Raw genomic sequence first — 26,008 nt, forward strand, 5'->3', positions numbered from 1 at the left:
ATGTTGCTATATTGGACAATTCCCATATCAATTAAATTTTTCTACCAGAAGTGTAACATTTCAATAGATGTATGTAGAACACTAGGACTTTTATGGATAAGACTGTTCGAGATAAAAGGAATACTGATGCAAAAGAAGTGCAAAGGTCTCGAGTTGCAGGACATTGTAGAGATTGGTAAGCTGTCTTTCACCTGTTTCTCATGTTGCCTTTCATAGTGTGAGCAGTCATTGCCATCGAATGGAATCATAAAGAATTTCTATCAGCCTAAATGATTTTAGTATAAAAATATTACAGGCTACTACATTGATAGTTTGTTTTAGATGGTAAGTCTCTGCCTCTCATTATTGTTAGGAAAAAAAACTGATTTACAGATAATTTCAATGCTACTTTAATAAAATTCAAAGTTATAACTTGATTAAATTGAAATATTTGATACCAATCATTTACAAACCAGTAAATATCCTATATATATTTCAATATCTCTATACTATTAAAAATATTTTTGAAAACAATACTCTTTTCAGGTGTTAGAATGCTACAAGACTTGACAAATACCAGTTTTGTTTCAAATACCGCTGCTAAATTTGAAAAAAAGGTAGAAGACCTATCTTCAGAGCTGCCAAGCCGAAGAAGAAGGTGTACTCCTCTCTCTTTAAAGGAGCCAAGTCTCAAAGGGTGAGTATTTCAATGACATAAAAGTGATTTCAGTGTGGTGCTATAAAATACATGCTTTTAAAAGGATTCCTGCCTGTATTTGAACAGTTTTGAGTATGAATGTCATATATTATTGCTGACATGTAATATGATGTGGTATGATGTGGGTAAGATTTGAAGAAATGCCTTCTTTTAACAGGCTTAAACATTTTTTGTTGCCTACAATTTGCAAACTCCTCGTTAATTGTTACCTCTCTTTATTTTCTACCTTGTCTTTAGAAGAATTCAGAGTGGTTTATATGTCCTTTAGTCTCAAAGTGTAACAGCCCTCTCTTTTTTTTAAACCTCAAATATATCCTCAAAGAGAGGGAAAAGTCTTCCCCCGCCATTTATCCATCCCTCAGCTTTGAGAATTACCAATATTTTGCCATATTTACTTTTACCATCTGTTTTCTGTTGTAGTGTCTTTAAAGCATATCCCTAATATTGAGGCATTTAATTCCTAAAACACTTCTGTGTGTGTGTGTGTGTGTGTGTGTGTGTGTGTGTGTATATATAAACAAGAACTTAATAAAACTGGACAACAGTAATCACAACTAGAAAAATTATCAATAATTCTTCATTGTCATCTAATAGCAAATCCCTAGTCCCATTTCCTTGATTATCTCAAAAATGTCCAAATGCCTTTTACAAACGTTTAATTCAAAAATCCTATTTTTTCCAGGGATAAATAGCTATTTCAGAGAACCTGATCATATTTGGGATGGTATTTTTAAAAGGATAGAAATATCCTCAAATTTTCTCTTTGCATTGTCTCAGTATTTGCTTCTTTATAAATAAAATTAAAGACATTGATTGTTTTAACATGTATTTTTAAAAAATAACCAGCAGATGTCAGTAGTGTAAGAGAGTGTGCAAGAGAAGCCAGTCAAAAGTGAAGGACCAAGGGCTTTTCTAAAAAACAGCTTTTTTGAGCTACAGTTCACATACCATGTATTTCATCCATTTAAAGTGTACAGTTCAGTGGTTTTTCAGTAGATTCACAGACACGCACACCATCACCACAGTCAATTTCAGAACACTTCTTCATTTCAGAAAGAAACCCCATGCCCTTTAGCTGTCATTGCTGTATCCCTCAGCCCTAGACAACCAACTGATCACCTAATTCCTGTTTCTATAGATGTCCTCTTCAGCCATTTCATATGAATGAAATCATATAATATGTGGTCTTTGTGACTGGTCTCTTTCACTGAGCATAATGTTTTCAAGATTCATTCCTGATGAACATGTATGAGTAGTATTTCATTCCTTTCTGTGACTGAATAAACTATTCTATTGAAAATACACCACATTTTACTTATCCATTTGTCTGTTGATGGTAATTTACTTGTTTCCACTTTTTGGCTATTATAAATAATTCTGCTGCAAACATTTGTGAGCTTTTGTGTGTGTGTTTTCATTTCTCTTGGGTATATGCCTAGTTGTGGAATTGCTAAGTCATATGCCGTGTGTGTGCACACTTACATTGTCATGTCCAGCTCTTTGTGACTCTTTGGACTGTAGTCCACCAGGCTCCTCTGTCCATGGATTCTTCAGGCAAGAGCACTGGAGTGGGTTACCATTTTCTTTCTCCAGGGGATCTTCCCAACCCAGGGATCGAACCTGCATCTCCTGTGTCTCCTGCATTGGAGGCAGATTCTTTTACTCACTGAGCCATCATGTTTGTTTGAGGAATTGCTAGATGGTTTTCCAAAGGTGCAGAGAAGTATTACTTCTTTCATCCCTACTACCCTATTCCCATTACTCCTACTTTCTACCCTATTTTTATTACCTCCTGTGGATAGCCAGTTCCTTTTGTTTCTAGGTTATGTATTTCTTGTGCACAAATAAGCAAATATGCATATATCCTCCTTTTTCTTGCATAAAGGTAGTAAGTATACCTAGCTGCTTTGGAGAGCTTTGCTTCTTATCAATTCATTCTAGAAATCACTCCATATCAATTTGGAGAGATTTTTCTCATTCCTTTTTACAGCTAGGTAATAGTTAATAAGTTCTTTTAAAAGAGCTACCTATTCTAAACTATATATAATAAAATGCTCTTATGAATTAGTGTTCTATTTTAATTTAGATCTACTGGGCATGCAGATTATCTGGCAATCAGTTTTGTTGGTAAATTTTTAAAAAGCAAATAACACAATGTACATCAGGATAAATACTAAGAATAATAACAATCCAGTTGCCGCTTTTTCTCTTTGGACTGAGAATGGCATGCAGCAGGTATATCATAGCTTTTGATAGGCCCCCAGTGAGAATAAATCCTGATGAAGACTGCTTACAACATGTTATGGAATGGTCATTATAAGCATTGAGAATGGGAGCAGTTATCAGGAAAGTAATACAAATATCTTTTAAAGTTTTTATCTCTTAAGTCCCAAAGAACTGAACATAACAAAGGGGATATTTTTAATAGTAAAAGCCCTAATCCACAAAGAATATATAAATAGTTATGATATTATATACCAAATAGCATAACAAATACTTTCATGAAGCAAAAACTATAGGAGATACATAAAGACAGATAGGAATACATGAATAAATTTTTATATACTATTCAATATAAAGCAAATAAGGTGGGCAGAAAATTAGTAAGGAGATGGAGATCTAAACAACATAATTAGTAGGGTAAATCTTACGGTTTACATATCAAAGTCCACACTCTGAGAAGAGAGAATACATACTCCTCTTAAGTGTTCATGGCCCAATTACAAAAGCATATCCAATACCATGCTATGAAAAACATAAACCCACCAAGTAAGGTGTATTCCAGGAATGCAAAGTTGGTTTAATATTAGAAAACTTATCATCGTATACCATGTTAATAAGTCTAAGAAAATAAAGCATATGATTTTTTTCATAGATACTGAAAAAGGCTTTGACAAAATTCAGTAGTCACTCATGATTAAAATACGCAATAGACATTGAAGGATACTTTCATAAAATGATGAATTGTACTTGCATACCCTAATCAGCCAGTATCTTGTTTAATGGGAAGACAATAGAGGTATTTACACTTAAGAACAAGTCAAGAATGTCCACTATTCCTGCTAGTAATTCAACAAGGGATTGATGAACTCAATTCAAAATAGTGGTCAGTTCTTGGGAGATGAGAGAGCTGTGATTTTGTCTCCCAAAGAGGAGAACAGTGGGAAGGAGCACACCAGAGGCTTGTGAGATGTGGTAAGAGTTTATTTCTTAACCTGGATGTTGGTGTATCAGCATTTGTAGTTTTAAATTGTACATTTTCATATATTATATGTATGCTAAAGTTCATAATTAAAAAGAAATATATGGTAAAACATGTAATGTTTAAAACCTGGATTAATTAATTTCTCTTAAACCTCATCTGTAATTCCCCGTATCATAGAATATTTTAAATATGTGACACAGCTTGTGGTTTGAGGAATCTGCATTTTATTTTTATGATGCAGCAATTTTTCTTTCCATACTTTGCAGCAAAAACATTAGCTTTAGGTGGTTGTTAATCTTCCTTTTTTTCTACGTTGCAGGAAGATGAGAAGATGAGGTGAATTTATACATTCTGGTTTTCCTGAATTCTCAAACCATAGCAGTTCAAAACAGGGATCTAACTAGGATCAAGAAGATGAAAAGCATGATGAAAAGTTCGGGGGTTTTTTTTTTTTTTTTTCATCTCCTGCTTTTCTGTGGACTGTTTATTTTTATGTATAGATAATATGCATTAAATAGCTATTTTGTAATATTAAGGACTTTAAGTTATTTTGGTCATCTTATAACTTATCTTCCTGCTCATTTAATCTCCTTTCAACCAAACAACCTTTAACTAAACAATAGCTATTCACCTTTTAACCGAATAAAATGTATTATAAATACTTTTGCACTGATTATCTTGTTATACACCAAACTACCTTGTTTTGTTTTATTTTGTTTTTAAAACCATTCAGTAAATGCGAACACCTATAAGATTTTAAAAGTCACCTTCTGCCCTGGCCAGTTTTCTCTCACTCTTCATTCTTCAACTTTCAAAATTACTTGTTTACTGTCAGCTGCTGCATTACTTCCATTATATGTAATCTGATGACTTGAGTGGGTTTATCTCTCAGGTGCTTTTGAATTTGGTTTTTGTAACTTTAAAGATCACTTATTATTCCAGTATTAAAACGTAGTAAATCCTATTCGTATCTGAGATTAACAAACATAGCTTACTGTATTGAAGTGATTAATAAAAATCTATTTTGCCTAGATGGAAAAGCTTTCTTATATCCAGCAACTAAATATCCAGCAACTAAAAGAATGAGCCCAAGAAATCTACATTTTGTTTAACAAACACCTCAGATAATGCTGGGGCAGACTGTCCTAGGACCAAACTTTGAGAAACAGTTGTAAGACCACAGAGTCCCATAGATCTTACTCATTTATCAACAGCGTCTGTTGAATGGAGGCTACATGCCTTATTAAAGGAACAATTTACACTGGTTTAGAGCGTGGCACCCTGACAGTTTTTCCTTTCCTGTATTATTATTACTTTAAGGCTTTGAATCTCTGTCATTATCTGGTATTTGGTTTCCTAGTGTTTCTATTTTTTTCCTCCTTTCCATGAGGTTTGTCTTTTTTTTGTTGTTGTTCCCATGCAAATTATTTTTCATTGTATGTATCAGACTTATAATCTTTTATTGTTGGAACTCAGTCACATTAAGAAAGTTTTCCTGTTCCCAGATTAGGAAAGACATTTACCCATGGTTTCATTTTGTTTTGACATTTAAATTTCTGATTCATGTGGATTTTGTTTTATGGTGAGATATGAACACAATTTTTGACCTTTTCCCAAAGGATTGCCCGTTAATTAAAAAGTCCATATTTTCCACTACTGATTTGAAGTCCCACATTTTTCAATGTTGTATTTCCATATACACTTAAACTTATTTCTCAATTTTCTGTTCCCTCTACTAGTTTCTGTCTTTTTATGCCCCTCTATCTTTGTCTTATAGGGACTTTAGGGGAGTTTCAAAACTTCCCTCATGGAGGTTTTCCACATTTCTTGATGCCTTGGCATTCTTTTTTCCTGGTAATACATATAAATGGAATCTTTGAGTCTCTTTTCTAATCGATTATCACTTGTATATATGAAGATTACTGATTTCTGTATGTTAATTACTAAACTCTTATTGTTTATACTATTTTCCATATATATATTTATATATATATTTGAAAACCAGGCTATTTTTCCTCCTTTCTGTCCAATTCTTAGGCCTCTCACTGCTTTCTCTTATGTAACTGCATGGCTGCCAGCTTATATTTGGTGTTAAATAGCAGTGAGAATGGTGGATATCATTGTCTTGTTCCTGATTTTCGTAGGAATGCCTCTGGCTTTACCGCATTAAGTAAGATGCTGTGGAATGAGCTGTTTGTGTATGCTTATAATCACATTAAAGTATTACCCATCAATTATTATTTTATTTGGTGCTTTTTAAATAAATTATGAATGAGTGTCAGATGACTTTTGGTGTGGATGGAGACGGTATTAGACTAGTGGTGTATAATATAGGAAGTAACTATGGGAAGCACCCACCATCTCCGGGGCTGAGGGAATATAAAGAAAAGAATGGAATTATTGAAACTTAAAGACTTAGAGGAAGAGTTCCAGGACTCTAGGGGGAAGGTATTCAACAGATAACCTACCTTAGAAAAAATTAAATGTGTACCTTTTTTAGGGTATACTCTAAAAATTGTAAAGACATCTTAAACTTTTATTCACTAATCTTATTGCTGTCATAATATTGATGTGGTTGTTTTGAAATAGATCTAAGGACAAGGTAAAGCAATTATGTCAAGGTTTTAGAATCATGATTTTTGGCATAAGCAAAAAAGAGATACAATTATAAAACCCAAGAAGTGAAAAAAATTGAATCTGAATTTAATCAAAGGCTTTAGACCCATAGACAAGATACTGGAAGTCAGGATGGAAGAACAAAGAACACCAGGGAGAAGCAACCAGCCATGTTAAATACAGCATATTCGTTCCATGGGACAACTGACCTGGTTTCTTCTTCAGCATGTTCAGTTCAGTCGCTTAGTTGTATCCGATTTTTTGCGACCCCATGGACTGCAGCACACCAGGCTTCACTGTCCATCACCCACTCCTGGAGCTTGCTCAAACTCATGTCCATTCAATAGGTGATGCCATCCAACCATCTCATCCTCCGTCGTTCCTTCTCCTCCTGCCTTCAATCTTTCCCAGCATCAGGGTCTTTTCCAGTGAGTCAGTTCTTCCCATCAGGGGGCCAAAGTATTGGAGCTTCAGCTTCAACATCATTCATTCCAATAAATATTTAAGACTAATTTCATTTAGGATGGACTGGTTGGATCTCCTTGCAGTCCAAGGGACTCTCAAGAGTCTTCAACACTGCAGTTCAAAAGCATCGATTCTTTGGTGCTCCGCTTTCTTTATAGTCCAACTCTCATATCCATACATAAGACTACTGGAAAAAAACCATGGCTTTAACTAGAGGGACGTTTGTAGGCAAAGTAACGTCTCTGCTTTTTAATATGCTGTCTAGGTTGGTCATAGTGTTTCTTCCAAGGAGCAACCCATCTTTTAATTTCGTGGCTGCAGTCACCATCTGCAGGGATTTTGGAGCCCAAGAAAATAACACGTTAATAGCATTAAAAAGGAGAAGTGGGTGAGGAGACTATTTTAGATTTAAAAATGTTAAAGAGACAACAAGGACATCAAATGGGAAAAGGCATTGTTTTTAAGACCCTGGTAAATTTAAAGATGTTAAAATATTCATTTGTTATATGTTGGCATTTGGGCTTTTAAGAAAAAACATTTTAATGCATATTGAAGTATTTAGAGGTAAAATAATGTGTTTGAAATTGGGCTTTAAAATATTTCAGAAAAAATGTGGGAGTGTGGCAAAACGAATGTTTTCAAAGCTCAGTGAGTCAGGTGTATGGGGATGCTAGTTATATTCTTTTATGTACAAAATTTTAGAAATTTTCACAATAAAATGTATATGTTTACATAAATGAGATAGCAAAATGTTCTAGGTATGTTAAAGAGAAGTCTGGGAAAGAGTTTGAATCCATTTGAATTTTTAAAAGGTGTTATAGTGCAGATTTCAAAAATGTAAAAATAGACCAGAAAGTTAAATTCTGTTGTGGACACGGGTGACTTTTATTTTTATGCGTTTAAGTATTTTCCAAGTTTTACTTTTAAAAAAGTCTTTCGAGATGGTTTACATCACTATTGACACCAGATAAACGTTATGGTTATTTACTGGGGAAATTAAGAATAATGATAAAACTTTAAAAATAGTTTATATCAAGGTAGCTCTTGATATTAAAAAAAAACCCGCAATAATTATATCTTAAAGTGTGAGAGAAAGTTATAAAACCCTCTGTTGTCCTTAAGTTTCTCTCTTGCAAAGCCGTATCGACTGTGATAGTTTCAGTTCAGTTTAGTCGCTCAGTCACGTCCGACTCTTTGCGACCCCATGAATCGCAGCATTCCAGGCCTCCCTGTCCATCACCAACTCCCGGAGTTCACTCAGACTCACGTCCATCGAGTCAGTGATGCCATCCAGCCACCTCATCCTCTGTTGTCCCCTTCTCCTCCTGCCCCCAATTTCTCCCAGCATCAGAGTCTTTTCCAATGAGTCAACTCTTCGCATGAGGTGGCCAAAGTACTGGAGTTTCAGCTTTAGCATCATTCCTTCCAAAGAACACCCAGGACTGATCTCCTTTAGAATGGACTGGTTGGATCTCCTTGCAGTCCAAGGGACTCTTAAGAGTCTTCTCCAACACCACAGTTCAAAAGCATCAGTTCTTTGGTGCTCAGCTTTCTTCACAGTCCAACTCTCACATCCATACATGACCACTGGAAAAACCTAGCCTTGACTAGACGGACCTTTGTTGGCAAAGTAATGTCTCTGCTTTTCAATATGCTATCTAGGTTGGTATCAACTATTAAAAGTACAGACTGCGGCAGGCATGGTGGGAGCGGAGATACAAAAAAACTCCTACTGTTCCCGGACTTCAAATCTAGCTGGAAAGCCATTAAAATGTACTAATATACGACGACGACCGAAGCGACGTCACAGGACCTGCAGTACCTGCTAAGAGGCGGGGGGAGGCAGCACAGAAGCCTGGCGCCTTGGGCGAGGAATTCAGGATCGCGTCCAAAAAAGCCTAGCCAATGGTCTCAGCGCGGAGGGAGCCGGGCGATGACGTTCTGGGATCCGGAAGAGTTTTGCCCGCAGGGCGCTCCCGGAACTTCGCATCTAAAGTGGGACTTGAGCCCTCGAGAGTGGTTGCACTTTAGGCTCCTTCGACCCCTTCTGCGTGTCGGGGCCCCGGTGCCGGCGACTCCTCCTGGGGACCTTCGGACCCTCGGACCCCACCACCATGGAAGGGGGCGCCGAGCTGCTCTTCTACGTGAACGGCCGCAAGGTGAGCGCGCTGCCCGTCCTGTCCCGCCGGGTCTCCAGGTGCTGGGGCGCCGGGCCCTGGGCTGAACGCGGATTTGCCTGAGCGTCCTACCTGCACCGTAGGAGCAGGGAAGAGAAGCGTTTACTAGGTCTGCCTGGATCTTTGGGCCCCCGCCTTCCTGATGTTCCTTTCCCCTCTCCTTCCTAGACGGAGGGCTGATTCCGAAGCCCACCACACCCCATCAACAGGAAGAGAAATGATTGTTCTTATTCAGCAGAGTCAGTACTCCCGAATCTTCCCCTTGTCAAACCCATCAGCAGACGGGAACGTTACTCTTGGGTGCGTTTGGGTGAGCGGAGAGCAGTCTGGAGTCAGGACAGGGCCGCAGAGACGGATTCACCAAGACTTAATCCCATCGTCTCCAAAGTTACAGCACCTGGCAGCGCTGAGCCCATGTCCGGCTCTGGGGACTCCAGGGTCCTCTCGGAAGCCAAGCTCGCTCCGTAGATCCCCTGGGGCAGTTCCAGCCGTTGCCTGAGGTTTGGAGGCAGCAAAGCCCCCAGAGAATCCTTTAAAACACGCCCACGCAGGAAGCCACAGACCGCTTACTCTTCATGTTGTCCCAGCACTTTGCAAGGGGGATACCTAAGCAAGAAGGTGAAAGTGAAGTGAAGTGAAAGAGGCTCAGTCGTGTCCGATTCTTTGCGACCCCATGGACTATACAGTCCATGGAATTCTCCAGGCCAGAATACTGGAGTGGTAGCCTTTCCCTTCTCCAGGGGATCTTCCCAACCCAGGAACTGAACCGGGGTCTCCTGCAGGTGGATTCTTTACCAACAGAGCTCTCAGGGAAGCCCAAGAAGGTGAAAAGGCTTCCTTAAAAGCGAACAATAGAGCAAGGGCTGTGATACTGGCCTTCAGAGCCCTAGTGATCCCTGTGTCTGAGTCAGGGAGAGCCTGACTTTCCCTGACTGGCCCTGAGACTCACCAGGAAGCTAAGGAAAGTCAAATATCACTGCCTCTCACTTGTGAGGCCTCTTCTAAAGCCCTGAGCTTAATTTCGAATTTGGATTTTGTATCATTTTTCTTAAAGAGGATTCCGCCCCCCCCAAAAAAAAGGATTTCCCCAAATCATGTAAATTCTAGGTCCTGTATAAAACTTTCCTCTGTACCTGTTGCCTGAGTTTCACACTGGATAAGATGAGTTTGTTTTTCCTGAACTTTGCTGAAGGCGGGCTATTAGGATCCCCTCACAGGACTGCTATGAGAGTGAACCATGATAAGGATTGGGGTGGAGGGTGAGTTTGAAGTGGTCTTATGGTATCATTTTTTCTTCTTTTGCATAACCAAATGGTGCAGTAGACACAACTATGGCCTTTTTATTTGGACAAACAAGGATTCAATTCCAGCTCTAACTCTTAGGGAGACAATATAACCTACCCTCAGTTCCTCTGATAAAAGGAGATAGTACTACTTACTTCACAAAGAATGGTAGTAAGTTTTTAATCCACTGATTTAAGGGCCTGCTCTACGCCAGTATGGCCTTCCCAGGTGGCTCAGTGGTAAAGACTCCGCCTGCTAATGCAGGTGATGGGGATTCAGTTCCTGTGTAGCTGGAGATCCCCTGGAGGAGGAGATGGCAACCCACTCCAGTATTCTTGCCTGGGAAATCCCATGGACCGGGGAGCCTCGCAGGCTCCAGTCCCTAGGGTCGCAAAGAGTCAGACATGACCGAGCGACTGAGCATGTACATGCATGTGCTAGTGCTCAGTGTCCTCAGGGGACTCAACCGAGCCCAGAAATGACCACGTCCCTTTGGGGAGGCAGACAACAAGCATATAAATAAATGGAAATGTATCATGTCAGGCAGTGATAAATGCCAGGATGCAAAACAAAGCAGAGTGAGGGGACAGAAAATGGATGCGAGCTAGTGCTTCAGGCAGGATGGGTGTTTAAGACCGGATGAGAGGCTGACATTTGGGTGGTCACCAGTATGAAGTAAGGAGTAGGCGTCTGAGGGAAAAGCACTCTACACCAAGGAAATAGGTTATATTGTCTCCCTAGGAGTTAGAGCTGGAATTGAATCCTTGTTTGTCCAAAGAAAAAGGTGCAAAAATCCTCAGAGACAAGGCTTTCTTCATTTTCAGGGGACAGCAAGGAGACTAGAGGGCCTGGAGATGTGGCCGGGGGCCAGATGACTAGGGCTTTTTAGGTGATGGTAAGGGTTTTGGTTAAAGGAGGAAATAGGTGTTTGAGTCTAGCTTCTTCTCCCCCTCCTCCCTCCCCTGCTCCCAAACAAACTGTAGTGGATTTTTTTTTTTTTTTTTAAGGTTTCAAGTATACTTTATTTCTTCAAACATGCTATATTTTAATGGGTACATAGTACTTTTACTTGGAATTAATTATGAGTTGATTTTGAAACAATTCAGTATTAAATCAGCTGGGATGATTACTGTTCTCTCCATTCCTTTGGGGTGACTCTGCCAACAGGCGATGGGTTCCACTCTATTCCAATTTGTGTTGCCATATATACCCATACAGCAACACAGAAAGTGGCTCCACTAGCTAATACAGCATTACCATATTTGTCATGGCAATCAGGTGCCCGCTTTTGATGGATCTGCCTTGCCACTGCTTGCTGAATGCTTTGAACTCTCAGACGACTTAGTGCGTTTTTGGCCAAGGGAAACATCCTGAGGTTGAACATAAAATGGCTGCAACTACAGCTGCTGGCCTCTAGCAATTCGGCGTCTAGTACCCTTGCAGAGTCCTGAAAAACAAAAAAAATGTGTAGTGGAATTTTTAACACAACAGCTAATAATAGTTTGTACTCTATTGATTTTTAAAAATAAATAAGCCGGTTCTTATCTGTGGGCTTGTTTCATCTATGGCCAAACATTCTATGATCGTTTGGAATGTGCATATTAGAAATACTGATTTTGTTTTTGCAGTTGCCCTGTTAAAAGAAATTATGTCACCCTTTCTCTTTCCTGTCCCTCCCTTCCAAATTCTGTTAGGTATGTTCTTCAATCCTGGCAAGCAAACCTGATTGCCTCATGGATAGAATTAGAATAAAGTCCCTGAATCAGAGAGTGGGGGGCTGTTGATAAAAGAGGAAAAAGCCACCAGGAACAGGGGTCATGAAGTCAAACATAACCTCTGGGATTAGAGTCGTGCCCTTGAAAAGAAGCTTTGAAGCCAGTTAGGAGACTGATGTGACTGCCCTCTGCTCTGTGCTTTTTGTAGTATCCCCCCAAGTCACTGGGTTTCCCTGGTGGCTCAGAAGGTAAAGAATCTGCCTGCAACGTGGGAGAACCAGGTTTGTTCCCTGGGTCGGAAAGATCTTCTGGAGAAAGGAATGGCAACCCACTCCAGTATTCTTTCTTGGAGAATTCCATGGACAGAGGAGCCTGGTGGGCTATAATCTGTGGGGTCCCAAAGAGTCAGACACTACTGAGTGCCTAACACTTTCACTTTTCATTCCCAAGTTACCAAAATGTGTCATTGGGCAGGGGCTTAGGCTGAATACATTGATCAGAGACCTAGTTGCAGAGAGATTTCTGAAATCTTCACCTGTAGCCTCCAGAGTAGATGACCCACTTCCTCACCTGGAGTTGAAGGAGGAAGAGCCCATGAATAAATTATGCCCTAGATGGCACATCACAACGTATCTCAGGAACTGGAACAAGTTGTTCTATGAGGCAGTGAGGTGTAGAGATAGAAGGTGTGGGCTTCGGAACTAGTTAGGCATGGATTTGAATCCTGTACTCTCTGCTCTGACACTCAGCAGTTTTGTAGCCTCAAGCAAATGTCCTCACTGGTCGTCCCCTCCCACCTCTTCCCCAATTCCAAGGCTAAGCTAGCCCACAACATACACCGTTTCTGCCCATTTTCCTCCTCTTGGCTTTTATGTTCTGTTCTTTTCCCCCTTTTCTCTGTCCTCCTGATCTCCTTTTTCCTTCCTCTTTCTGCCTCTGTCTTGTGTCTGGCAAGGCGCCCCCTTCACAAGTCATGAGCCCTGCACAGAGGAAGGCCATTTCTCAACTTTGTGTAATGTGAACTTGACATCTCCCAAAGGGCCAGTGGAGATACACAGGGACACATGCTCACCTCGTAACATGCAAGGTTTTGCTGAGACGAGAACCTGCAATGACCCTGACTTGAGAGCTGGTATCAGCTCTCCCAACCAGAGTCAGTAAGGAAAACTCCTTTCCTCATTGCCTCCCACTCCCCAGCCACCATCAGAATCCTGACCTCCCTGTTTCACTCCAAGACCTTCCAAGACAGGGTGCATGCCAGATCCCTGCCCCACTTGCCTCCTCCAAATGTACCAATCACCAAATCAAGAAAAATAAACACATTTCAAATCCGTAGTCCTTTGAGCCAGACTCCAATCTCTTGAGACATCTCTTGGAACAAATAACCCAAACAAGCAGAAGCTGCTTTTCCGTTAATTCCTCATGAAAACACAAATATCTCTCAAGCCTAAAATGCTCTTCCTTGTTACACAGATCCTATCTCTCCCTTAAAATTGGGCCTCTGTGGATTCACCATCATATGTGTGAATTAAGATTAGTTTCAGCTGAAAATAACTCAAACTCAAAACTAAGTAGTTCAGATAAAGTACCAATCATTTTTACTTTTACGTAAAGGATATCTGGAGAGAGACATTGCATTCTGGGCTGGTTCAGAAGCTTCACAGTGCCATCTGAGATCCAAGTTTCTTCTTTTTTCCCTGTTGCCATTAATATGTTGCCTTAGGGTCTAAAGTAGCTGCTGGCATTCTATCCATTTCATCTTTATTCCAGGCATGAGGAAGAAAGAAAGCCTGCTAGGAGAGACAACTAAAAGTTTCTGCCACCATTATTGGCTCTTCTCCATGTTATTATGTCCCAGCCTGCGAGATATCATCCCTCCCTCCTTAATGTCCTCATAGCAAATTATACATATCAAGTTATTCATTTAAATTAATTAACATGTGTTACATCCTTATCATATGCCCCCAGCACCTAGTTCAGCGTTAGACATGAAGAATAGTGGATGGTGATTTCTCTCAGGATCAAGAGAGGCTGATGCATACACAAATAATTGTGATGTAGGGTAACAGGTTCTGTGAAAGATGTGTGGACACTGACCATGGGCGCACAGAGGAGGATGGTTGCTTGGAGCAGAGAGTGGAAGGCAAATATTAGATGGTTGCACAGCCATCTGAGAGAACATCTGAGCAGGGCTTCAAATGGCATCCAAGATTCTTACAAGTAGAGAAGAGAGGAAGGACTTTCAGGGCAGTGGGAATGCCATAAGCAAAAGATAAAAGTCCCTGTGCTACTAGGACCAGCCACTTCTGGTTACAGTTCATGTGACCAGAGTTCATGGGTTGAGTGGCAGATGATGGAAAGTTTATCAAAGAAGTCTTATAGCTATGGGAAAGAGTTTGAATTTCGTCTCCTATTCCAGAAGCTGGTAGAAATTCACCTACTCAATGTATTTCTTAAATATGCACGTCTTCTGGTTCTCTCTCCTGGAAATCCTGATCTGATAAAGGTTTCAATTTAGCAAGCACCCTGAATGATTCAGGAATTCCCAGCACAGCAGCATGGTGGCCAGGAGTCAATATTGGATTTAGGCAGACACAGGAGATGAACAGATTTGGATTTTAGAGAAGTCACTCTGGTAGTGGTATAGAGGGTGGCATCTTGGGTGCCAAGAATGCGGACAGGAGACCTGTTAGGCAGCTGTTATCATTGTTCAGGCTGGAGGTAATAAGAGTGGATTTCAGGGAGTGACAGGAGAAGTGAAGGGTATTTAGAGAATTGTTCTGGAAGTGTAAATGGCCAGGACTTGGTGATGCTGATTGTGGTGGATTGAAGGAAGGGAAACATAGAAAACAGCACAGGCTTTTTAAGCTTGGCTGACCTAGGAGATGGTGAGCCTATTAAACAAGTTCAGGAAAAGTAGGGAAGAAGTAAGTTTGGGATATAAAATATAGAATTCCATCTGAGGGCCAATTAAGTTGGGGATACCTGAGGGCACTTCACACTTTTCTTGTATTGCAGTATGTGTACACACACACACACACACACACACACACACACAAATCATTTCATCCATATTATATTGCAGTTTCTTCTAGGGTACAGATCCAACCTTGGTAATTGGCACCTGCCTCACCTTGCCCAGTGAGCTTCTCCGGTGGCTCAGATGGTAAAGCGCCTGCCTGCAATGCGGGAGACCCGGGTTTGATCCCTGGGTTGGGAAGATCTCCTGGAGAAGGAAATGGCAACCCACTCCAGTATTTTTGCCTGGAGAATCCCACGGATGGAGGAGCATGGTAGGCTACAGTCCATGGGGTCGCAAAGAGTCAGACACGACTGAGCGAGCTTCACTTCACTTCACTTCACTTTGCCCAGCCTATGGCCACTTAGAATTGAGGGTTAGGATGCATCTATAGAATAAGCATATGTACCCTCTTCACCTACTTTCCAGTAGGGAAAATTGGTATAACATGGGTAAAGGATGAACTCTAGTTCTGAAATTGTGAAGAAAACCATGCTTCTGTTTATGAATTTAAAAGAAATCCAAGTTTACAATTAAGAAAGGGAAAACACGATCACTTTGGAAAACGTAACCACTCATGACATTTCAATCATGCCATCCATTAGATGCTGCTGTTTTAACTGCCATGCCGCTAGACTGCCCACACAAACTTGCTCCTCAAGTGTGTCTTTGCTTGCACATATTTGTATCAATTGGCATATGCATTTTATCTTCTCTTTTGTCTCTTAGATTTGGGAGGAATGGATGGTTATGATCTCTTTCTGGAAACTGTAATTCTTTGAATATGATAAACAAACAAGTCTTTAAAAAAGAAAAAACCTGTATCAACTTCTCAGAGGTCCAGAAGACCTCCCCTACCTCTCTGTCTGCTATTTTCAGTTCTGCTGTTATCTTTTCCCTCACTTGCTTCAGACTTTGTAGAAGTTGGAGAGAAGTCACTAGTGTTTGTTACTAGAAACAACCACTGCCTTAGAGAACAGTGATAGTTCAGGACCACAGACAGTAGCAATGTAGTGGTGGGGCTCAAGATTTATACCATACACTTAAGAGAGATGACTTGTGTATCACAGGTGTTCCACAAACATTATGTCAAGTTGAGAACATAAGAGTTAGTTAATATGAATCTTCATGAAATTAGCATGAGCCACCCATGTAAATATTCGAACTCTCCTAACTTTGTGTGTTAATCTCTTATTTGCTTTGGGTACAGGTGACAGAAAAAAATGTTGATCCTGAAACAATGCTATTGCCATATCTGAGGAAGAAGCGTATCCTTTGCTTTGAGTTGTGTATGTGTGTGTATGTGTATCTGTGTATAACACCGATATCTTCATCAAGTGATATTTTAAGTATCTTTTTAGAGCCACACTGAGTCATATCCCCTACTTTGAGAAAGTCCTACACCTGAGTTTTGTAGACACCGAACGGTTGCACTTATCAGAGAATCAAGTTCTTTCTGATCTCTGTTTTGGCATTAAATGTATTGGGTGAAATGGAGAATAGCAATAGGAATTAAAGCAACAGATGCTGACATAGCTTAATTTAGCATCCATTAGAATTAAGAGTCACAATATTGCTCTTCTAACTTCAAGGACTAATCATCATGCCCATTAGAAAAAGAGAGCACAGAAATCTCCTAAAATGGAAGTGAAAGAACAATGGAGAAATTAAACCTGAAAATGTTACCTTGAAAAAACTTCCTAAGTAAATAATCTAAGGAATGGATTCTTTATTCTGCTGTTCATGAAGTCCAGTGGGCTTCCAGCAGTCTGTGGCCCCTACTACATTGTATGCAAACTTGTGAGACAATGGGAATTTGTACATTTTTCCCCAGAGAAAGTGAAAGTCCCCAAACAGCACAAAACTCAAACAAAAACATAGTAACAATTTCCTGGAAGTCATTCAAGGTTTTTGGGCATAAAAGTAATGAATACTAATTTCCCGGTTATCCATGGTACCAGGGTAATGTTTAAGATTTGTTTCATTTGTGAGTGACAGAAAATCCCAATAGCAGTAAATAAGGTAGAAGTTTATTTCTTTCTCATTATGTTATTTCAGGTTCTCTGGGAAGCAGACACCAAAAAATTAGATTATATATGCAAGAGTTTTATTAGGGAAAATGCCTGAGTGAAATAGAGGGGCAGTTAGAGAAGATTTAGACCTGGAACAAAGAGAGAGAAGGCTGAGTGGGGGAGTCTCAGACTGCATGTAATCCAAGGCCGATTCATCAAAGCCACTGAGGGTGGTTGACAAGGACTCCCACGCATCTCCATAGCTCAGAGCCACTCTTGGGAAGCAGCCCATGGGAGTCATGACCTTGATGAAAAGTGGGGTGATAGATATCAAAGTGCAGCAGCTGGGTCTCTTGGTCAGTTTTCCTCTATGTTGGAGGAAGTCTCTATGATGAGGCACATTCTCAGGGCTGGGATACTTACACAAAGGAATCCTGAAGGTAGGTCAATCCAGGCTAACAAAACAATGTCACAGCATTATCCGGGGCTAAGGTCTTTCTGTCTTGCTACTTCACCCTCCTCAGCGTGAAGCTTTCTCCTCATAGTCATAGATGACTAACTGAGGTCCAGCCGTCATATCTGAATTCCAGCACAAAGGAAGAAGTAAGGGATGAGGGAGGGGCAACCCTCTCCCTTTGAGGGCGTTTCCTTCCTGGAAGTTATACAGAGCATTTATGCCTCTATCTTTGTGGTCAACATTGTTAATGACCCCACCAAGCATCAGAAGAGGATGGGAAAATGTACCTTTTTTATTCCAAGCAACCACATGTATAGTTCAAAATTTAGCATTTCTATTACCAAGAAAGAATAAGAGAAAAGATATGGGGAAACAACTAGCAGTTTCTGCCACTGAGAAACAGAGAAATATAGCAAATGTGGATGACATGACACAAATATTCTAAGAATTAATTACACTCTGACATTTTACTTTGTATGTCATCAAAGACACACATAAGGAAAGAACAGATATGCGAGGTACTCATACCTACAAATCCTCAAGGCCATTGCTATGTCTAGACTCTTCCTTCTTTTAAGTTTGGCCCTCTTTTTAGCAACCTGAGGTCCAGGTGTTTTAAAAAGGAGGAGACTAGACAGAACACACAAGTGGGGGACTTTCCTGCCAGTCCAGTGGTTACGACTCCACGCTTCCACTGCCGAGGGCACAGGTTCAGTCCCTGGTTGGGGAACTGAGATCCATGTGCCCTGTAGTCAGAAAACAAACAAACAAACAAAAAAATCACATACACACAAATGAAAATCAAGAATTTATAAGATTATAAATAATAGCAGCTAAGATATACTTACATCATTTGATTACTAAGTATCGAACTTAAGTGTACATTTAAGAGTGTTTGATGTTGTCTCTTAAGGTCAGAGCTATTTTACGAAGAAAATTATGGAAGACACGTTGTCTTTAACTATGCTTTTCCAGTCCGACTCACAGGAACTAAATATGGCTGTGGAGGGGGAGGCTGTGGTGCCTGCACAGTGATGATATCACGATATAACCCCACTACCAAGAAGATAAGGTACCTTGCTGCATAGTCCACATATGGTTGAATTTTTGTAGCTTTCAGCTTTGTTGTTTTCCTTCCTTTGGTAAATATGCGTTGAGCACCTGCCGTGACAGGAACTGTGGTAAACACTGGGAATGCAATGATGGGCATCAAACCATTCAGGTTCCAGCAAAAATGTTGCTTTCTCAGCCCTCCCTGATCACCTCCCCCATACCCATGCCCCATCTCACCTCTGCAGCTCCCTGCTCCCTTCTTAATGTATTCATGGTACTTCTCATCATGTGTGTGCTGTGGGTATGTATTGTCCAAGTACATATGTATTGTCCATCGTCCCTCAGTGAGAAGATATACTCTATTTGGCAGGGATTTTAATCTGTCTTGTCCATGAATCAATCCCACTGCCTGGTCACTCTGCCTAGCATACAGTAGGCACTCAATGTTTGCATTTATTTATAAGTGAATAATAGCCTTCTAAAGTCTTCCCTGTAGCTCAAACTTCGGTAAAGAATCTGCCTGCAGTGCAGGAGACCTAGTTTTGATCCCTGGGTCAGGAAGATCCTCTGGAGAAGGGAATGGGAATACACTCCAGTATTCTTGCCTGGAGAATCCCGTGGACAGAGGAGCCTGGTGGGCTACAGTCCGCGGGGTCGCACAGAGTCGGACATGACTGAGTGACTAACACTGCCACTACTAATATCCTTCCAGTCTTTCTTTTGTGTATATATTTATGGAAGCATACTGCATGTACAGTTTAGAAACTTCCGTTGCTACACTTCTTATGAATATCTTTTCAAAATAATAAATATAATTTTAATGGCTGTATATGTGCTCTCATATATATCACCATCACCAAAAGGTGCTGACTTAGATTATTGTCTGGTTTTCACTATTATAAAGGAGTGGATCAGTGAGCACTCATATGTCTATATATATTTATATTTATGTTTGTGATGATTTCTTGATGATAGATCCATAGAGGTGGAATCAGAGGGTAAAAGGATGAGTGCATCTTTAAATTTTTATGGCTTCCAGCAAGATTCTTCTCAGAACAGTTCTATCAATTTACATCCTTTTCAGCAGTCTATGAATTCCATTTTCCCAAAGCTTAGCATTCTTAGCGCATTACAATTTTTAAAACTCTTGGTCATTTTCTTTGATAAAAATGGTTTCTCATTGCTTAATTTGAAACTCTCTTGATTGTTATTGAGGTTGAACCTTTGTTTCACATATTTGTTGGCCATCTGTAATTTTGTTTGGTAAAATTAGAACATTTTAGGAGTCCTTTTGACTTAGATATTTTCTAGCAGTACATTTGTGGGACCGAGGAGTTCTGTGTTCCACTCTCTGTTTCTTCTTCTGAGGCAAAATATCAGATTAACTTTATTGCCCAAGCAACCCCTGGCCTGGCAGCTGCTTGGAAGACAGACTATGCTCCAGGTGATTGTCACATGTGACTAGAGAAACAAATGTCAGCCCCTCTGTCAACAGGAAAAAAAAAAAAAAAAAAAAACCCGTTAGTGGAAACTATTCTGGAGTTAGAATTGGAGGCCTAATTTGAATCCCATGTGACACTCCAGCTGTGATCCTGAGCAACTCACTCTGACCCTCAGAGTCTTCTTCTACAAAATGGCCATGAGCTAAGGGCAAAATGTCTATGCAAAACTTGGAATATCTTATAAAACCTGCCATATTGGAGGTGCTGCTTTCCCACTAGATACAATGCAGTTTGTGCTTCTCTTTTTCATGTGAAGACATTATGCAGCCAACGCCTGTCTGACGCCCGTCTGTTCTCTGTATGGGGCTGCTGTCACCACAGTAGAAGGCATAGGAAGCACCAAGACCAGGATTCATCCTGTTCAGGTGAGAGAGGGGCTCTTCTTCGTAGGGTTTCTGGGCTTCGAAAATCATTAGTCACACGATGAGTTCCTGAAATTAACACAGTAGAGCAGTGGGCCCTGCTGCCTGGGCATAGTCCACAGATGACACAAAGTGGGGGCAGGAGTGGAACTTGGGACATGTGACTGACTTGTTAGAAAAATACTTTTTAAGACTAGAGAACTCTTTCCTAAAAAGAAAAAAAAAAAAAAAAAAACTTGACATCACTGGATTGTTTTCTATATTCTAATTAAATGAGACCTATCCATTTTATATCTTCCAAACTTATATAGAAAAGAGAGCCATCTATGCATTGGGGGATAAAATCTTGTTATTTTTTTGCTATAAAGGGAAGTGTAACATGATTTTAAAATTGAATGAAAATCTCAGCTACCAAAAAGATTTGTTGAATTTAGTTTATTTGGACGCTATGTAATGGTAGCTGTCGATGAATTGTAAGGCTTTTCTCCTAAGAAGGCTCCTTGTTAGAACTTTGCCTGAAGTGAAGGGACACCTCAGATGCCTGACTCTTTCCATTATTTATATGCTGCCGAGAAAGATGCTGTTGCTACTTCTCTTTGTCTATATGAGTACCACTTAAGAGGAGAGGAGAGGGGAAAGATAGTCACAGCGCAGAAGATGGACAAGCTTCATATTCTTCAGGCAATCTTGGCTTCAGTTTACTTGGCTTCGGTTTATTTTCCATGAAACCTTGTTACCTAGAGGGATTCTGTTACCAGGCAGATTCTGCCTGAATATGCTTGTGAGACTTGGCTGTTCGGAGGCATGAAAACACTCTGTCACTTAGTACCTGCCAAACAAAGGCTTCCAAAACGGGCTTGAACCATTGAAGTTAGACTCGAAAGAGAACAGGCTGGGGTGGGAGGCAGGGAGATTTGGAAGAAAAATCAAGGCATTCTTTCCTTCTTGATTGTTGTTTGGATTAATGATGGCACTTTGTAAACAAATTCCTGCATGCTAAATAATTAGGGCTGTATGCTCAGTTGCTCGGTCGTGTCTGACTCTTTGCAACCCCATGGACTGTAGCCTGCCAGGCTTCTCTCTCCATGGGATTATCCCGGCAAGAGTACTGGAGTGGGTTGCCATTCCTTCTCCAGTTAGGGCTTTACTGGGCAGATAAAGGCACTCAGGAAATGCTTGAAGTTTTTTCAACTTGAAGATAATTGAGTTCATTTATCTGAAGGACTTCCTTGGTCTCAGAAATTCCCCTTCTGGACTACAGGTTGAAATACTCAGGAATCTTTTAAAAATATGTGTCATTGACCCACCCCCAGAGATTCTGTCAGATAGTTTGGGGTGCTGCTAGGACCTTGGAGATTTTAAAGCTTTCCTCTGCAGTTCTGAAGGCTGAGAACTTTTAAATGAAGCTTCAAAAGCTGGTGAGGATCAGTCATCATGGCTACCCCAGTCCAAGAAAGGGAGACATACCAAGGCTGAGAAGGATTTTCTGGGGCCTCTTCTCCAACTTTAATGTGCCTGTGAACCACCCAGGGATCTTGTTTGAATGCAGGTTCTGATTCAGTAGGTCCGGGGTCGGGCCCAGGATTCTACATTTTAATGTTTCTGTGCTTGCAGGAGAGGATTGCCAAGTGTCATGGCACACAGTGTGGCTTCTGCACCCCCGGGATGGTGATGTCCATGTACACGCTGCTGAGGAACCATCCGGAGCCCACCCTGAGTCAGCTAAATGATGCTCTTGGTGGTAGGTTATATGTGTGTGTGCTTTAATTTCTAGTTTCTAAATGATGATGCTGATAATAGCTATTAAACACTTACCAAGTGCCACACACTGCATTAAATGCTGTATAAACAGAACTTCATTTACTCTTTATCATAACTTTATAAGGTAGGCACTATTATTATCTCCCATTTCATAGATGGAGAAACTGAGGTTTAGAGAATAATTTACTAAAAATTATACCACCTATAAGTGGAGGAGTTTGTTTGTTCCAATCAGGTTTCAGACAAGACCCACATACTGCACTTGGCTGACACATTTCTCAAGTCTCTTAATCTATAAGGGTCTCCTCCTTGTTTATTGTTTGCTTATTTTATAATAATTACAACACCAGTTTATTCATTTACCCTCCAAGGAATTCAGTTATCTCCAGTTCTCTCCTACTGGGGTGGGTACTCTCAGGACAGTATTATCAGAGGGCTCCTAATGAATGCAACATGAAATCAAAGAGACTGTCATCTTCTGGTGATACTTATTTCAAAGAACTGCCTTTATCTGGAGCTAGTTTATCAAATTCAGGAACTCAGTGTGTGTGTGTGGAGCTGGTGCTGGGTCTTGGAGGAGTCTTCTTTATCAAGCTTCTGAACAATTCAGGGAAACCTGGTATACTGCAGTCCATGGGGTCTTAAAGAGTCAGACACGACTGAACAACTGAACTGACTGAACAATTATAAAGACGAAGAGCCTTCCAAATGCTATTTCAGGTGATATCCTCCATGGCTCTTTGTCTCCCATCTCCCAGGGACTTTATTTCATTGCTGTATTACAGGGGCCTAAAGCTCATGTGCTCAATTCCTCTGCTTAAGTGTTCCAGGAAGACAGGACTAAACAGAAGTAAAAGGGGGAGATGGTGCATAAGACACAAACTGGACTTATTTGTCCTTTGGTCTTTGGCCTTATTAGGTCTTATTATGCATTTGATCTCATGGCCATTTATGGTGTAAACAAGTGACAAGAGGTTCTCAAGTTTTAGGATGCTTGAGACTTACACGGGAATTTGTTAAGAATGAAGATTCCTGGCATCCAGCCCCAGAGAGGTTGCTTCAGTGGCTTTGTTTTTTGAATGGATGCCAGATTTAGGGGTTGGAGGAGAACATGGGAAATGGACCACAGTAGAGAAATGCTGGCCTAATGTTTTATTGTAAATAAATTGTGTACCCGTTGCTTCTAAAGCTTAAAAATTGCCTTTGCTTCTATACAATACCTTTGACCTATCTAGCAACTGAAGCTTAGCTCTCTCTCTCTTTTTTAATATCAAAATTTAGTTTTTTTACATTGTCTTTTACTGATATTGAAAACCAAAATTTTTAATTGAAATACAGTCGATTTACAATATTGTGTTAGTTTCGGGTGTACAGCATAGTGATTGAGTATTTTTGCAGACTATATTCTCTCATAGGTTATTATAAGAAAATGGATAAAATTCCTTATGTTATACTGTAAGTCTTTATTGCTTCTGTATTTTATATATTATTGTTTGTCTTTGTTAATCCCATACTTGTCATTTATCCCTCCCACTTCCCTCTCCCTATTGTAATCACGTTTGTTTTCTATGTCCATGAGTCTGTCTCTGCTTTGTAGATACATTCCTTTGTATTATTTTCTATTATTCCACATATAAGTTATATTGTATAGTATTTGTCTTTGATTTATTTCACTAAGCATATTATTCTCTGGGTCCATCCACATTGCTACAAATGGCAGTGTTTCATTCTGTTTATGACTCAGTAATATTCCAACACACACACACACACCCCACATCTTCTTTTTAACACCACATGTTCTTAATCTAATTATCTGTTGATGACCATTTGGGATGTGAAAATTAACTCCCAAATATTGCTGTAGACCAAGAGTTTTTGGCTTGAAATCATTGTGTTCTTTGAACAGCTATCACAACCAGAGCATATAATAACTGCAGAGAGAAAATACAAATATTTGAATTGTTAGACCCTGCCACAGGACTATCAGCCAAATATCCCAAGTTGTTGACAAAAATAAAAAATTTGACTTTGTGAATTTGGTGGACCAAAATGTCAAACAGCACTTCTTTCTTGGGTGGGGTCCTTATTTCCATCAATCTCTTGGCCAACTGTGCCTGTCTCCAGATTCCTTGATTAACATTGCTGGGTTTTTCCCCTTCAGGTAACCTGTGTCGTTGCACTGGATACAGGCCCATAATCAATGCGTGCAAGACTTTCTGTAAAGTGAGTAGAAAGGAACTCATTATTGAGTATATTTTTTCCCTGGTTAAAAAAAATGGTAGGGGGTAGCAGATGTGATTGGAGAAGGAAATGGCAACCCACTCCAGTGTTCTTGCCTGGAGAATCCCAGGGACGGGGGAGCCTGGTGGGCTGCCGTCTATGGGGTCGCACAGAGTCGGACATGACAGAAATGACTTAGTAGCAGCAGCAGCAGCAGCAGATGTGATTGGAAGAATAGCCCATTGTTACTAATGCAGGAGGACTTCTTATCTCAAGGTCTGTAACTGCTGTTTGTTACTTGATGTTGGGCAGGGCGCCTACCCTGGTTCATTGAACTTGCCCTGGTAACCACACGATAAGCACCTGAGCACTTAGACATTGGCCATTGGTCACTGGTCATTGGTCACTGTTCCTTGTTCTGAGGGGTCTCTCCTGACCTGTTTGTCTGGGTCAGGTGCCCCATCCTGGTGCTCCTGTAGCCCTCTGAGCACACCCTACAGCAGCCTTGTCATATGGTGGTGTAATTGCCCATTTACTCTTTCGTCTTTTCACCAGGAGGTGGTCTGCTTGGTGCTTCCCCAATGTGTCAGTTGAGTAGGCACTTCAACGCTTGTTGAATGAACAGATGAATAAACAACATTGAGATGAGGCACATAAGATTAGCTTTTGGAATTTAAATGATGAAATAGTGCATCATAAGAACAGAATGATAGTAATAATACTTGTTATTATTGATAAAATATTTTACCAACAAATAAACTATGAATACCAAGTTATTGATAAGTTGTTAATAATAAATTATTTGTTGTTAATAAAATATTAAATCAACCATGGTTGTTACGTGCCAGGTTTTGTTATAAGATCTTTACAGCATGGTGGCTATAGTAAAAATACTGTGTTGTGTACCTGAAAGTTGTGAAGAAAATAGACAGATACACACACACACAAATTTTAGCTATGTGAGGTGATGGATGTGTTAATTAACCTGGTTGTGATTCTCATTTAACAAAGTATACTTATAATGTAATGTCAAATAGTCACATTGTACACTTTAAATAGATATAATTTTATTTGTTAATTATAGCTCAATAAAGCTGAAAAAATATTTAGTAGAATCAACAATAAATTCTTGGTTATTTGTTTTTCTCACCCACTAGACTTCTGGCTGCTGTCAAAGTAAAGAAAATGGGGTTTGCTGTTTGGATCAAGGAATAAATGGATTACCAGAATGTGAGGAAGGAAACGAGGTCAGTGAAACGTACATTTTTAAGATTTTCCCAGGACATCAGTAGAGACCAGCTTACTTTTAGGAAGAAAAATGGCTGTGCAAGCTTTTGGGGTGTGTCAGCACGTCCTCTCCCCCAATTCACACTCCATCATCCATCTTAACAACTTCATCCCTCACTCCAGACGTTACTCTCAGTCACTTACCACTATCTGTAGGAGGGAAAACACATTGATCT

The 26,008-nt window shown here is 40.2% G+C and overlaps 3 protein-coding genes across 5 annotated transcripts in view; 2 read left to right on the top strand and 1 right to left on the bottom strand.

Moving 5' to 3' along the window:
* SGO2 (shugoshin 2) overlaps positions 1-4,563 on the top strand; it is a 28,631-nt gene extending 24,068 nt beyond the window's left edge. The window contains exons 8-9 of one of the 2 annotated variants that reach the window (XM_055573052.1): positions 526-676; positions 4,222-4,563. In XM_055573052.1, the coding sequence (XP_055429027.1) occupies positions 526-676; positions 4,222-4,237 (167 nt within the window). In that variant the 3' untranslated portion in view covers positions 4,238-4,563. Of the gene's footprint in view, positions 1-525; positions 677-1,835; positions 2,002-4,221 lie in introns of those variants that run through there. The other variant, XM_055573051.1, reaches the window with a different exon arrangement.
* A 4,341-nt stretch (positions 4,564-8,904) lies between these two features.
* The window catches only part of AOX1 (aldehyde oxidase 1), a 69,908-nt gene continuing 52,804 nt past the window's right edge, over positions 8,905-26,008 (top strand). For both annotated transcript variants that reach the window (XM_055573053.1, XM_055573054.1), the window contains exons 1-7: positions 8,905-9,142; positions 16,389-16,446; positions 18,623-18,719; positions 20,459-20,567; positions 22,179-22,305; positions 24,487-24,548; positions 25,703-25,792. In XM_055573053.1, the coding sequence (XP_055429028.1) occupies positions 9,098-9,142; positions 16,389-16,446; positions 18,623-18,719; positions 20,459-20,567; positions 22,179-22,305; positions 24,487-24,548; positions 25,703-25,792 (588 nt within the window). In that variant the 5' untranslated portion in view covers positions 8,905-9,097. The remainder of the gene's footprint in view (positions 9,143-16,388; positions 16,447-18,622; positions 18,720-20,458; positions 20,568-22,178; positions 22,306-24,486; positions 24,549-25,702; positions 25,793-26,008) is intronic.
* Positions 11,488-11,898, bottom strand: LOC129646618 (cytochrome c oxidase subunit 7B, mitochondrial-like). Its single transcript, XM_055573058.1, has one exon. It carries the CDS (start codon positions 11,826-11,828, stop codon positions 11,571-11,573), a length of 258 nt encoding a protein of 85 aa, XP_055429033.1. The 5' UTR covers positions 11,829-11,898; the 3' UTR covers positions 11,488-11,570.

The sequence above is a fragment of the Bubalus kerabau genome, chromosome 3 (genome assembly GCF_029407905.1).
Source record: "Bubalus kerabau isolate K-KA32 ecotype Philippines breed swamp buffalo chromosome 3, PCC_UOA_SB_1v2, whole genome shotgun sequence".
In the NCBI taxonomy this organism is placed as follows: Eukaryota; Metazoa; Chordata; class Mammalia; order Artiodactyla; family Bovidae; genus Bubalus; species Bubalus kerabau.